Raw genomic sequence first — 12997 nt, 5'->3', positions numbered from 1 at the left:
TCAAATCTACCACTTATTAAAATCAAATGAAACGAGGACACCAACTCATGAGAACAACATATAATTAGGGCTTGTTTTTCCTCGACATATTGAATTACGTTGTGATTACGAACAGGAGAATTTCATGCGGAAGTTGCCTCGTTACACGCGGAGTCGGGTTCATAGAGCGGGAGGAAATAATGAACGGCAATTACTAGCAACTTCCTTTCCCCCGTGAACGGGGCGCTGCCAGTGCACGCGCCCCACTAGTGCACACGCACGCAGCCCCCCCCCCCCCCCCCCCCCCCCCCCCCCCCCAGTGCACACGCTCTCCCCCCAGTGCACACGCTCAGCAAAATAATGTACGCGTGGTGACACTTTTCCTCCAATTTGGCTCGGTTAACCGTTCACTTTGACAGAATCTTAAATTATCCGGCAAAACCACGAGACATTCAGCAAACCTTAAAAAATAATTCAGCAAAGCTACTGATCAGTGTTACTAGTCAGTCAGGTCAGTCAGTCAATTACTTAGTTCATGAATCAATTAGGTCAGTCAGTTAGGTCAGTCAGTTACTTACTTAGTTAATTAGTGAGGTCAGTCAGTTAGTTAGTTAGTCAGTCAATTAGTTAGTTCATGAATCAATTAGGTCAGTCAGTTAGGTCAGTCAGTTAGTTACTTAGTTAATTAGTTAGGTCAGTCAGTTAGTTAGTTAGTTAGTCAGTCAATTAGGTCAGTCAGGTACTTAGTCACTTGGTTAGGTTGTCAGTTAGGTTGTTCTCAGCATGATAACCTGGTGGTACGCGAGTTCTAATGCCTCGTTCTCTCATTTTGCATCTAAATAGCAGACTCTGAGTGTTCAGTGAAATTAAGCTGAGTCTTGTTAATTGTTCACGCATACTTGCAGAACACTATAATTGCATTTTCAGCTTTAGTGTCTCAGGGCCACGGAATGAGAAAATCATAATCATAACCCAGATTTCTCAGACAGAGGTGATCATATATCATGTCATGCCATTTTGAGCGTGCCGGAAAGAATCCGTGTTCATTTGCATTTCTAAATTGCTGGGAGATGACGATTCTCTCGAAATGTCACAAGACGGACCGATTCAAACTTAGTCTGAAATCAACTGCGACGCCCTCATCAACCACATGTTGACCTCAGCACTTTTCTCAGATCTAATTGGATATAAATCGAACAGGAATGACATGACTTCACACATTTCCCCTACGTGCCTTCGGCAGGGTTGAGAAATACTGCACAGAGCCTTCGGGTGTTCAGCTCTAAAATGGACCCAGCGAACATCACAGAATGTTGGGGGAGAGTTCTTGGCAAACATGTTTAAGCCTCAGGAGCAATTACTGAGATGCAATTTATCCATCTACTGACTCATCCTGAAAAATTATGCTTTTAAATGTGGATTACAAATGACAGAAACTGTACCACTCTCCAATGGAGGGGAAAGGTAGAACATGTCGTGAAACATGGAAGGGAGTTAGGGCCTGGAATAACATGTCCTGATGTGTCTCTAAGTGAGCACTACTACACCCACCCCTCCAATGAACAAACAAACCATTCAAACTACACCCCACCCCTCCAATAAACAAACAAACCATTCAAACTACACCCACCCCTCCAATGAACAAACAAACAAACCATTCAAACTACACCCACCCCTCCAATGAACAAACAAACCATTCAAACTACACCCCACCCCTCCAATGAACAAACAAACAAACCATTCAAACTACACCCCACCCCTCCAATAAACAAACAAACCATTCAAACTACACCCACCCCTCCAATGAACAAACAAACAAACCATTCAAACTACACCCCACCCCTCCAATAAGCAAACAAACAAACCATTCAAACTACACCCCACCCCTCCAATAAACAAACAAACAAACCATTCAAACTACACCCACCCCTCCAATAAACAAACAAACAAACCATTCAAACTACACCCCACCCCTCCAATAAGCAAACAAACAAACCGTTCAAACTACACCCCACCCCTCCAATGAACAAACAAACAAACCATTCAAACTACACCCCACCCCTCCAATGAACAAACAAACAAACCATTCAAACTACACCCACCCCTCCAATGAACAAACAAACAAACCATTCAAACTACACCCCACCCCTCCAATGAACAAACAAACAAACCGTTCAAACTACACCCCACCCCTCCAATAAACAAACAAACAAACCATTCAAACTACACCCCACCCCTCCAATGAACAAACAAACCATTCAAACTACACCCCACCCCTCCAATAAACAAACAAACCATTCAAACTACACCCACCCCTCCAATGAACAAACAAACAAACCATTCAAACTACACCCACCCCTCCAATGAACAAACAAACCATTCAAACTACACCCCACCCCTCCAATGAACAAACAAACAAACCATTCAAACTACACCCCACCCCTCCAATAAACAAACAAACCATTCAAACTACACCCCACCCCTCCAATGAACAAACAAACAAACCATTCAAACTACACCCCACCCCTCCAATGAACAAACAAACAAACCATTCAAACTACACCCACCCCTCCAATGAACAAACAAACAAACCATTCAAACTACACCCCACCCCTCCAATGAACAAACAAACAAACCGTTCAAACTACACCCCACCCCTCCAATAAACAAACAAACAAACCATTCAAACTACACCCCACCCCTCCAATGAACAAACAAACCATTCAAACTACACCCCACCCCTCCAATAAGCAAACAAACAAACCATTCAAACTACACCCCACCCCTCCAACAAACAAACAAACCATTCAAACTACACCCCACCCCTCCAATAAGCAAACAAACCATTCAAACTACACCCCACCCCTCCAATAAACAAACAAACCATTCAAACTACACCCCACCCCTCCAATATTCAAACAAACAAACAATTCAAACCACACCCTACTCCTCCAATAAACAAACAAACAAACCATTCTAACTGAGTGTGATTCTGCATGGTGGAAGCCTGACCTAGCATTTCCTGAAACACTCCGCAGACTGAAGTGGTTATTTGCATCAAGTTGCCAGAAATGCAAAATCCCTCCCACCCACACACACTTTTCTATTTTAAATTCCATTTTGAAGCACGCGTATCCAAGGTTGCCAGATATTCCCTTCATTAATTCTTAACTCTGACCTCCCATGAAGAAGAAACACAGTTATAACGATTCGCATCATCGAGCGTCCCAGCTCCGGTGAAACATTGCAGGCCCAATTTGTACAATCTCCAGTTGGTGGTTCAGCCCTGGCTGGAACTCTGCTCCTGTTCCTGGGGGATGAATTTCCCTGCTCATGCACTCTCTGTATTGTCTCTGGAAACCAGCTGTTACTAGGTTACAAGGTCCCTGTGGAAGTACGCCTCAGTGCGGAGAACTCCCTCCCGTCTTCTCGTGTGGCCTACAGACGCAGAGACCCACAGGTAGCAGCTCAGATGGGAGTTCATCCATCTTTCCAAACTCACCCGGGGGGACGGAAGAGCGTCATCACCACTCCTGTCTCCCAGTCATAAACACCCACACACTCTTCTCTATTCTTAGCTCTCCCAAACTAAGTAGCAGAGCTCGGGCTGGACTTGGGCTACTTTGCCAGCTAAGAGTAAATACGTGTTAGCCCAAAACGCCTCTTGGAGAGCTAACTTCTGTGCACAGACGTCTGCTGTGTGGCTGATGTCAGGGGTTCTGCGTTCATCTCCACACTGTGCAACAGAAGGATGAAGAGTTTCCAGTTTGCTGCAGGTCTACACTTCATTCAGTGGAGCGCTCCAAACACTCGTCTCACTGGCTCAGCCAGACGGATCGTTATGCAAGTGCTCTTTGGTCAGCAATAAATCCCCATGGGCGTCGGGGTAGTGTGTAAAGACCTTCAAATTCACTGTGGAGAATCTGCCACGCACACCACACGAGGAGTGAGGAGTGAAGAATGAGGAGTGAGGAATGAGGAGTGAAGAATGAGGAGTGAGGAGTGAAGAATGAGGAGTGAGGAATGAGGAGTGAGGAATGAGGAGTGGGGAGTGAAGAATGAGGAGTGAGGAATGAGGAGTGAAGAATGAGGAGTGGGGAGTGAAGAATGAGGAGTGAGGAGTGAGGAATGAGGAGTGAAGAATAAGGAGTGAGGAATGAGGAGTGAAGAATGAGGAGTGGAGAGTGAGGAATGAGGAGTGAGGAATGAGGAGTGAAGAATGAGGAGTGAGGAGTGAAGAATGAGGAGTGAGGAATGAGGAGTGAGGAGTAAGGAGTGAGGAATGAGGAGTGAGGAGGAATGAGGAGTGAGGAATGAGGAGTGAAGAATGAGGAGTGAGGAATGAGGAGTGAGGAGTAAGGAGTGAGGAATGAGGAGTGAGGAATGAGGAGTGAGGAGTGAGGAATGAGGAGTGAGGAGTTAGGAGTGAGGAGTGAGGAATGAGGAGTGAGGAGTGAGGAGGAGCAGGAGAGAAGCAGAGGGAGACGTGTTTTCTTCTTACGGCCACCTCACCATGCTGGCATGAGAAGGCTCACTCTCTGTCCTTTTAGAGAAAGAAGCGTTATCATATCAAAAGGCCAGTGTGATTAAAATGGCTGGCAGGGGAAGGGGGGGTATTAGGGTGGGGGGGGGGTGGGGGGGGATTAGGGTGGGGGGGGACCTCCTTTCTCTGCCCTGTGAGATCAGTGATGTTTATGCATCGCAACTGAACCGTGAAGCATACACAAGCAGTCTCACACAAACATGTGCGCACATACACACAGCCACCCACACACTCACACCCACGCACACACACACACACACACACAAACACACAAACACACAAACACACACACACACACATCCACACCGCGTGGGCCTTTGCGAGAGTAAATCCACATTTTGGCCTGCAAGTCAGCCTTTGAAACAGTGCTGGCAGGGCCCGTCGGAGTCCATCACGGTTCAGTGGGGGTCCCTCTCCCAGCTGCTCGGACCACGCTGTGCTTTGGATGAGCCGGCTCGCACCAGGCAGGGGGGCGGCGGTGCCGAGCCGAGGGCCAGATTCAACCCACGCGGCCAGGCAGGCCACGGCCACACAGCCAACGCCAGGCGCGCCGACAACACGCACACGCAGCATCACTGCACTGCTCTTAAAGCGCGAATCCACCACGCATCAATACCCCAGCGTTCACTTCTCTAATGACGGAAGAAAACGAAGACAGCGCTGTCACTCAGGGCAACCGAGGCCATTTTTGATGTTGTTGTTGTTTTCGCTGGTATATTTTAACAGCCTAGTATATGACACCTTTCACTTCTGCGCAATTCATTTATTTTGAACATATTTTATTGTTTTAGATTTCTACATTTCTAGCAAACTTAGTCATAACCAGTTTCTACGTATACCAGTCTCTGTGGTTTCACAGGCTGATAAGACTCATGATCACACGTGTGTGCATGGTTTTTGTCTGTAAAGGCAGACAGTAAAGAGAACCTGAAGGTTAAACTCACTGACACATTCTTTAATGTTTGCTCGATGAACGCAGCTGGAAGCTTCTAAGCAATTAAAAAGTACAGTTCAGCCAAATATTCTAGTGTTTGCTTAAATGGGGCATCTGGTCCTGTAAATTCATGCTTCCATAACTTTTATAATTACTATATCTGTAATTCCAAAATGACGAAACACAAATGCCCCCTGAAAAACTTTCATAAATAAAACGAAGCATTTGGTTTTTGATCCAAACAGCACGACTGGGCCTGCAAAAATATCAACACAGACTTTACAGCACTGGTAAAAACTGTTACATATTCATTCAGAATTATTTCATAAAGAAGAAAAGATGAATCCCTCTATGTCAACAACCTCTAGCTGGAGTATTTCAACTCCTAGTAGGCAAACTTGCAAGAGAAGGAAGAGTCCTGGCACACTGTAGCCACGCTCCACCCCCGAGTTCTGCAGTAATCACTGTGGTATCGCCTCAATGCCTCAATGTCCAGAAGACTAGAGACAGCAAAAAAGCCCAGAAGCATCAAGGTATGTTCTGACTTGGCACTGAAGGAGCCTCTAAAAGCCCCACAGGAGAGGGTTCAACCCAGTAGCGAACCGTGACCATTAAACCTGGGCCCGTTACCATCCCCCCCCCCGAAAAAATTAGTTTCCTCTTCTAATTAACTGCAATTTTTAAAAAATTAAAAATTGAGATGACAGTACAGAATTAAAAACGCAATAAACAATAATTAATATCTGTACTAGATAACTTCTTAAGGAAAATAAGGTTCCAAACAAAATAAGGTTCACAGCTCCGTGTTGCTCGGGAGCAGAATATGTAAACAACGTGCATGAGGGCATCAAAGGAATGAATCAAAACTAGCTAGCGGTGGTACGCTAACGACAGTTAGCGTCGCCACAGCGGGCGGAAATTATCATACAGTTAAGCCCGCCCACTAAGAGGGAAGATATGATTGGTCAATTTTGCTGTCATTTGAAACTGGTATTGCACTGAATTATAACTGCCAGGCCCTCTGTAAACGAACAGCGGGCATCACAGTGCTGATAGGGGGAGACACAGGCTCACAGGCTTCCACTTAACCCCTCACCTTCCAACACAGATTGAATAGACACAGGTGAATAATTTATTTGCTTATATTTTTGTAATTGTTTAGATGTCGATTGTCAAACTGTAAGTAGATAAAATAAAATTGGATAAATTATATTATATATATTTATATTTTAAGAATATTTTAGGCCCTCTGAGATTGCGTAGAGGGCCCTGACGGTTCCCCACTGGTTCACCCCCACACGCCGTCTGCTCACTGTAGCTATAATACATGCCTCGTTCAGCATTGGAGTAAGTGACACTACGGCCAGAGATCACTGGTGTCTGCAGGACACTGTTACCTGCAGGACACTGGTACCTACAGGACACTGGTACCTACAGGCAGGCCCGTTGACAGTCTTGCTGGGGCCCGGGACAAGAAAGTTTCATGTGCCCCCCCCCGCGCACGTCATTTGAATTTTCTCTGTAGCAGACAATCCTTGTGTTAGGTCATATAGTATATAATATAGCCACACATCAAAGCTGTTTCTGACAGCTGACTGGTTTATACTTGACGCGTCGCGAGCGGCGCGAGGGTTCGCGAGGCGAAAATTAGGTAATCGCAGTGGCTCCGCCCATGCGCGAGGGCCTCACGCACTGTCGATTCGCGAGGTCGTGCACTTCTCGAATTTTCTAACTTCGCGCGCCGCGCTTCAGCGCAATGAACAAAGTCAGGTTTGCAGGGTTCATACACCTTTGTAAGGTGGAATTAAAGCACTTGTATGTCACTTTCAAGGTCCAGTTCAATATTTATTCGAAATTATTCGCTTTTAATCACATTATTTAATGGTTGTTTATTTTTAAAACGCCCAATCTTAACGTCTTCATGTTCTCTCATGTTTCGTCCTGGAATTACAAGAGGCTCGTATTTGTTAACGTAATACAAGAGAACTGTTCAGTCAGATACATATTTGTTGTGAAACGAAGTAGTTACAATTTCAAGCATTTTCAGGTACTTTAGCCTAAATTTCAGCACTTTTCAAACCTGGAACACAATGCAACATTAAAATTCGTCAGGTAAATGTTTTTCCTTTCTTTTCTGCGCTCCAGATTTCTGTATTTACTTTAACTATCCACCACTGTATTTCCCGCTGTTGGGCGGGTACCAGCCGGTTACGGTCGCTGGATCAAACCATTTTTCAGTGGGAGGCGGGAGTGTATGCACTTAATGGAAAATATGCAGATAGGTAAAAAGCATATATATTTTAGCCATTGAGCTTATTTTGAGTACAGAATTTTATATTAATGAAAGATTTCAAGATTATTTAAAAATGATAGACTTTAAATAAAAAATAAATAGCTGGGCTCTTTGATGGGCCCCCCTGGCCCTGGGGCCCGGGACAACCGACCCAGTTGTCTCCCCCTGTCGACGGGGCTGCCTACAGGACACTGTTACCTGCAGGACACTGGTACCTACAGGACACTGGTACCTGCAGGACACTGGTACCTGCAGGACACTGGTACCTACAGGACACTGTTACCTGCAGGACACTGGTACCTACAGGACACTGTTACCTGCAGGACACTGGTACCTGCAAGTCACTGGCAAATATCCAAGGGGCCACCATGGAGTCACACAAACTGCATTTAGCATAGAGACAATTGAAGCACCTCCACGTTAGAGACATTCGAACTACGTCCACCGTAGAAACATACGCACAACATCCACGTTAAAGGCATAAGAAACCGCATACACCGTAGAGACATTCGAACAACATTCACTGTCGAGACATTCAAATAACATTCACCGTAGAGACATTCAAACAACATTCACCGTAGAGACATTCGAACAACATTCACTGTCGAGACATTCAAATAACATTCACCGTAGAGACATTCGAACAACATTCACCGTAGAGACATTCGAACAACATTCACTGTAGAGACATTCAAATAACATTCACCGTAGAGACATTCAAACAATATTCACCGTAGAGACATTTGAACAACATTCACCGTAGAGACATTCAAACAACATTCACCGTAGAGACATTTGAACCACATTTACTGAAGACAGACAAACTGCCTGTAGCTGAATCCAATATACTGTAAATAATTTCTAGAGTGTTATTTAAGCCATGGCTTTGATGTTGGCGTATTCAGTAATGTTTGGTAGTCGTACTCAGGAGTAATTCAAAATCTAAAAAAAGTTTTTAAATAATTATTTATATTATTTTTTATCCAACATCCTTTAAAACAATTATAAGTGTGTGTGTGTGGGGAGTTGAGGTGTGTGTGTGTGTGTGTGTGTGTGTGTGCAGGGGGTTGAGGTGTGTGTGTGTGTGTGTTTGTGGGGAGTTGAAGTATGTGTGTGTGTGTGTGCAGGGGGTTGAGGTGTGTGTGTGTGTGTGTGTGGGGGGGGAGTTGAGGTATTTGTGTGTGTGCAGGGGGTTGAGGTGTGTGTGTGTGTGTGTGTGTGTGTGTGTGTGTGTGTGTGTGTGTGTGAGTGTGTGTGCAGGGGGTTGAGGTGTGTGTGTGTGTAGGGGGGGGAGTTGAGGTATTTGGGTGTGTGCAAGGGGTTGAAGTGTGTGTGTGTGTGTGTGTGTGAGTGTGTGTGCAGGGGGTTGAGGTGTGTGTGTGTGTGTGTGTGTAGGGGGGGGAGTTGAGGTATTTGTGTGTGTGCAGGGGGTTGAGGTGTGTGTGTGTGTGTGTGTGTGTGTGTGTGTGTGTGTGTGTGTGTGTGTGAGTGTGTGTGCAGGGGGTTGAGGTGTGTGTGTGTGTGTGTGTGTGTGTATAGGGGGGGGAGTTGAGGTATGTGTGTATGTGCAAGGGGTTGAGGTGTGTGTGTGGGGAGTTGAGGTGTGTGTGTGTGGGGGGGGGCAGTAGGGTGGGCATTAGAGACATGACTCACTGTATGTAGTGCTGTATGAGTGTGCGTTGCGTGTCTTAGTTCCTGCTGGAGAGCGTGAGAGTGACGTGGCGTGAGGCCTGGCCCACTTCTGTCATGTGGCTACACCTGTCCTGACACCTCCAGGAAACCAACGTGGCCGTCTTCAGAAGCAGCTGGAAGAGATGTTCCCCACGCTATCTTCTCTAAACTGCATTATTGTTTAAGGAAAGCTCAGCAGAAACCTGTTTTTCTTCTGGGTATACAGAATAATGAAGGGAAAGCGTTTGAAATAAAAAGAAAATTGATTCATGTTTCAGCCCTTCTAGATGCAGACTCCAGTATGAGGGTTCAGCCCAGTGTGCAGACACTTCTGCCGTGTTTTGTGTGCTAGCACATGCCAGAGGTGGAGGTCTCATTTGTACATCACCTGAAGCTCACCAGATGTTCACCTGAAGGTCAACTTTAGATCATCTGTAGATTACCAGTAGATCATCTGAAGCTCACCTCAAGATCATTTGAAAGTTATTTAGATCACCTGAAGCTCACCTGTAGATCTTGTAACGGGTGGAGAACCCCTGCTGAAACCGCTCCTTGAACTCGGTGTACTCTGGGCAGCGATGGAAGGGCCCTTTGTCGGACAAGAGCCAGTCCAGCTGGCCGCCACTCCGGCCGGAACCGGTGGAGAAAGAAGAGGATGGGGTCCACTCCGGACGCTCAGCTACAGCCAGGAGCCAGCTCAGCGGGCCGAGAGGTGCCCAGTGCCACAGGAGCATCAAGAGGAACCATCTAACGACCACGGCTCTTGGCCAACACGACGCCATCCTGCCCCTGGGCACCTGTGACCAGCATTCTTCTTGGCCAATCCCTCCTGACCTGGTATCACAGGAAAGTGGAAAAGGGGGTGTTAGACGTGTCTTACCCAATGAGGGGGGATATTTGCATGGCACATGTTAGCATAAGCTCCAAAGCAAAAACTCATCAGGTTTGGAATCAATTCCATTGAAAAGAGTCAAAGGACCAACACATGAACAACACACAAACAGAAAACATTCAGTCCTTTGGTTCCACACACTCCAAGGGACTGAAACTCACTGTTTAATGAAAAAAGACATTAAACTTAAAAGGTATGAAATTCAGAAAAATAAAGTCATGGTTGGGAAAGTAGATTTCTCAGGGCACATATCTAAGCAACATAGCGCGTTCAGTGTGTACCAGTGTTCTCTAACTTCTCAGTGTAAAAGCTTCTCTCTGTTTGTGTGGAAAGGGCATTTGGGTTTCTGAAATACAGTAAACACTCAATTATTCAACAGGGCACTGGGGGAAAAAGGGGGAAGGAAAAAGCCCAGAGAATGTTTGACACACACGTCAAGAACCGAAGGGCCGTGAGGAAGCCTGCATTAACGGGCGTGGAGGAGGATCCTACAGCACACAATCAAACGCAGGCATAAGGAGACGTGCTAATGCTCTTGTGCATATAGAAAGACACACGTTACGGCAGTGGAATCTGGGACCATCAATACTCGCTGACATTGTTTTTCCAATATTCTCCACAACTCACAATGCGAATTAATTTCACCGGGGCCAGATGCAAGTTTGGAATCTTAATGATATATGAGTTACATTGAAATCATTTGGAAGGCTTTTTTAAGGCAATTATTGCGCAGGTGACAGGTCTCAATCCAAATTGAAGGCCTACTCTGGAACCCAGTAATAACCAGAGCAGTAAATTGCTGTTCATGGTATACTCCATGTCCTCTGTTTACCCAGAATAGACTGTCGGTACACAATTCATAACACTGTCGGAGGCCACTGGGTATCTACAGATGATTTTTATGTCTTTCCCTGTTGGTTCCTACAGGAACATCTTATTTCCTTCCCCAATCTTGGTAGTTCTAATATAAAAAAATGTAATTATTCTCATTTCTCCTGGAAATATATATCTTTTTCATCCGTCCTCTTCTCCGGTGACAGCCGTTGGTGTATGCCCGGCGAAACTCTCATGACTTTATCCGAACATATCTGGTTTCTCTCTATTGCATTCTCCCTCTCCTGACATCCTCGCTGTCTGGCCCCCTTCTCCTCCTCTCCTTCCCTTCATCCTATTTTAGCTTTTCCAGCTTTCACAACTTTGAAATAAATGGCTGAGGGCTGCAGGCTTTCCGTAGCGAGAGCGAATTAACGGCTTTTATCACCCCACCTAAAGGTCACGACCGGTCACCAGTTAAGCGCTCGGTTCACCTGCTGTGATCATTTAAATCACACAACCGAAGGAACGTTCAAAAATCCAGTTTTTTTTTTCCTCCAAACTTTTTGTTGCCCGATAAGAACTCGCAGAGCTAAACACATAATATGTCTGCGCATACACTATCTCCATGATGTGCTTTGAAGCTGTTAACGTATACAAGCTTGGATGTGCGAAGCAATAGGACTAGTGATGGAGATAGAGAGAGAAAGAGAGAGAGAGAGAGAAAGAGAGAGAGGGAGAGGGGGCAGGGGAATAACTACAGGAGAGACAGCAGTTAACAGCTGACATGGGGAGAGACAGAGATTCAGAGAGAAGGAGAGGGAGAGAGAGAGAGAGAGAGAGAGGAGGGGAGAGAGGGAGAGAGAGAGAGAGAGAGGAGGGGAGAGAGAGAGAGAGAGAGAGGAGGGGAGAGAGAGAGAGAGAGAGGGAGGGAGAGAGAGAGAGACAGGAGGGGAGAGAGAGAGAGAGAGAGGAGGGGAGAGAGGGAGAGAGAGAGAGGGAGGGAGAGAGAGAGAGAGAGGAGGGGAGAGAGAGAGAGAGGAGGGGAGAGAGTGTCAATGATGAACTGCATTACTGATCTGATAACATTCATCAAGCTCTCCAAGTCCCCCTTAACCACTCGCCGTGAGAGAACCAGCACCCCATTTGTCACGCCGAGACAGAGCGAGCGCTAACGGAGTGCCTTCTTCAATCCCAAACAGCGTTAGATCATTTGCACAGTATTGCCAGATAAGATCCTCAATCACTATGTGGAACAGCGCTGACTGTGTTAAACAGTGCCGGCTTGTATGCAGCTTGGCGTCGTCGGACGCTGGTCCTGCAGAAGCTTCCGGGCCCTTGTTCCGGACCCGGGAGCCCTGAGCCCGATGCCATCGGCTGCATTCGGGTTTGGAGGTCTTCCCTCTTCCTTCCTGCTCGGGCCATAATGCAGAAATGAGAAGCAGACGGTCGTTTTTCAGCTGAGGGACGTCACAGACCCCCTGATCCTATGAGATGAAGATGCCAGCCTGGCTCTCTGAATAATCCCTCTCTCCCTCTCTCTCTCTCTCCCTCCCTCTCTCTCTCTCGCTCTCCCTCTCTCCATCTCTCACACCCTTCACTGACCCCACCCCACCCCCGCTGGTTTACTTCGTCTCGGCTCCGTGTGCATGTGGACGCACCACATGGTAAAGGAGAAGTGAGATTTCGTTGTCGGTGGTGCCGACCCATCCAGGTGACCTTCCAAAGTCCCGCTGCGCAGACCCACTTCATTCCGCTGACCCTTTTTAACAGTGTTCATCTTGCGGAGGGCGCGGGGCCCATGTGAAACGATCTACGGCGGTTCTGTTGTGAAATACCTCGGCTGATTCCTCCCAACCTGCGTGAAATTTG

General features: G+C 46.5%; 1 protein-coding gene across 1 annotated transcript in view; it reads right to left on the bottom strand.

Moving 5' to 3' along the window:
• Positions 1–12997, bottom strand: part of brinp2 (bone morphogenetic protein/retinoic acid inducible neural-specific 2) — a 93972-nt gene that overhangs the window by 46666 nt on the left and 34309 nt on the right. The window contains exon 2 of the mRNA XM_076972127.1: positions 9928–10254. Coding sequence (XP_076828242.1) covers positions 9928–10202 — 275 coding nt within the window. The 5' untranslated portion in view covers positions 10203–10254. The remainder of the gene's footprint in view (positions 1–9927; positions 10255–12997) is intronic.

Source organism: Brachyhypopomus gauderio, chromosome 14 (genome assembly GCF_052324685.1).
Source record: "Brachyhypopomus gauderio isolate BG-103 chromosome 14, BGAUD_0.2, whole genome shotgun sequence".
Taxonomy (NCBI): Eukaryota; Metazoa; Chordata; class Actinopteri; order Gymnotiformes; family Hypopomidae; genus Brachyhypopomus; species Brachyhypopomus gauderio.
This window is presented reverse-complemented; position numbering and strand designations above follow the sequence as displayed.